The 1,243-nt window shown below is 36.0% G+C and overlaps 1 protein-coding gene across 1 annotated transcript; it reads left to right on the top strand.

Moving 5' to 3' along the window:
• Positions 1–795: 795 nt before the first annotated feature.
• MONOS_13939 (uncharacterized protein) lies at positions 796–1,243 on the top strand (the record flags this gene model as incomplete). The annotated part of the gene is made up of 2 exons (XM_067866690.1): positions 796–927; positions 1,088–1,243. 2 exons carry the CDS (start codon positions 796–798, stop codon positions 1,241–1,243), a joined length of 288 nt encoding a protein of 95 aa, XP_067731796.1.

Raw genomic sequence — 1,243 nt, 5'->3', positions numbered from 1 at the left:
GTCATTCTCATGATCATAAAACTTATAATATGTATTTTTGGAACGAGCCAAACATTTTTTTCTATTGTTTTTTGAGTTCTCATTTCATTCATTTGAATATTCATTTCGATTGTTTGCACGAATACTCCTTTTTAAACATTTTTACTCATTAGAAATCGATTAGATTGTGTGTTCATTATAATTGTAATTATTTTGTGAATTTTCATTTTTTTGACAGTTTCCTTTTAACAATTCATTAAGAGTGTATATATTTTTAATAAAAAGTTGTTCTTGTCGAACAATTATAAATGTTTTGATAAAAAAATGTTATTCAATCGTGACTTTTTATTGGAATAGTTCTAATACAAAAAAAGCATCGTATGATTCTTTCTTTCAGATTCAAATAATAAATAACATTCTCAGTCGCTTTCGCAATACTTTATCTTTCAATCATCTTTTTCATTTTCACTTTTTTTCTTGTTCGTATTGACTCTATTCTTTCTTTTCTTTAAAAACAAAAAAGGTGAGCTACACGGGATGATTGACATTCCTTTTCATGAAAAAATGAAGCATCTGAGTAGCCAGTAGAACTGATGGCAGGCTTGAAGGCTAACATTAAAAGAATTTAATGACAAGAGCAGTTCGTCTCTTCACTTTGCGATTTTTTCTTTTTTGTCTTTGCCATTCAGGAGGCGAAGCGAAGAGAAGAATTTCGAAAGGAATGAACAAAAATTGTCGTCCTTATCATCCACTGCACATGCAGCTGATCCATTAGATGCATCTGCTGCGGCAACATCACACAAGTCGGAAGCAGTAATGGATGATGTGGAAAGGGATCTGCGGACTGTGATGCTTGTTGCTGCTGTAGTGCATGAATTGTATCTGTCTCTGTCATTACTGCTGTGGGAAGACATTTTGGTGAGGATTGTGAGGCTGTACGAGTGTAGAGTTCGATTGATTAGGAATTTCTGACGTTTTCAGCTCTCTGCTTGAAAAAATTAGAGGGAAAACCGTCGAAGAAATAAGCAAATCATTTCAAACGAAAATGTGACTTCCCACTCTCTGATCTGCTTGAACATTGCAGCAGTCGATACGTTTGACGATGTAGCCAGATGAAGAAGGCTCATGCTATGCTGATGTTAAGCAAGTCGTGCGGAAAGTTCGAGGCACAGATGGAGGAGCTGAAAGGGGAGAAGAAGGGGCTGGGGCGGTAGATCCGAGAGCTGAAATAGCAGCACGAGGAGGCAAAGAAGAAGATGGATAA

The sequence above is a fragment of the Monocercomonoides exilis genome, assembly GCF_001643675.1.
Source record: "Monocercomonoides exilis strain PA203 chromosome Unknown scaffold11-1913109, whole genome shotgun sequence".
Classification (NCBI taxonomy): Eukaryota; Preaxostyla; order Oxymonadida; family Polymastigidae; genus Monocercomonoides; species Monocercomonoides exilis.
This window is presented reverse-complemented; position numbering and strand designations above follow the sequence as displayed.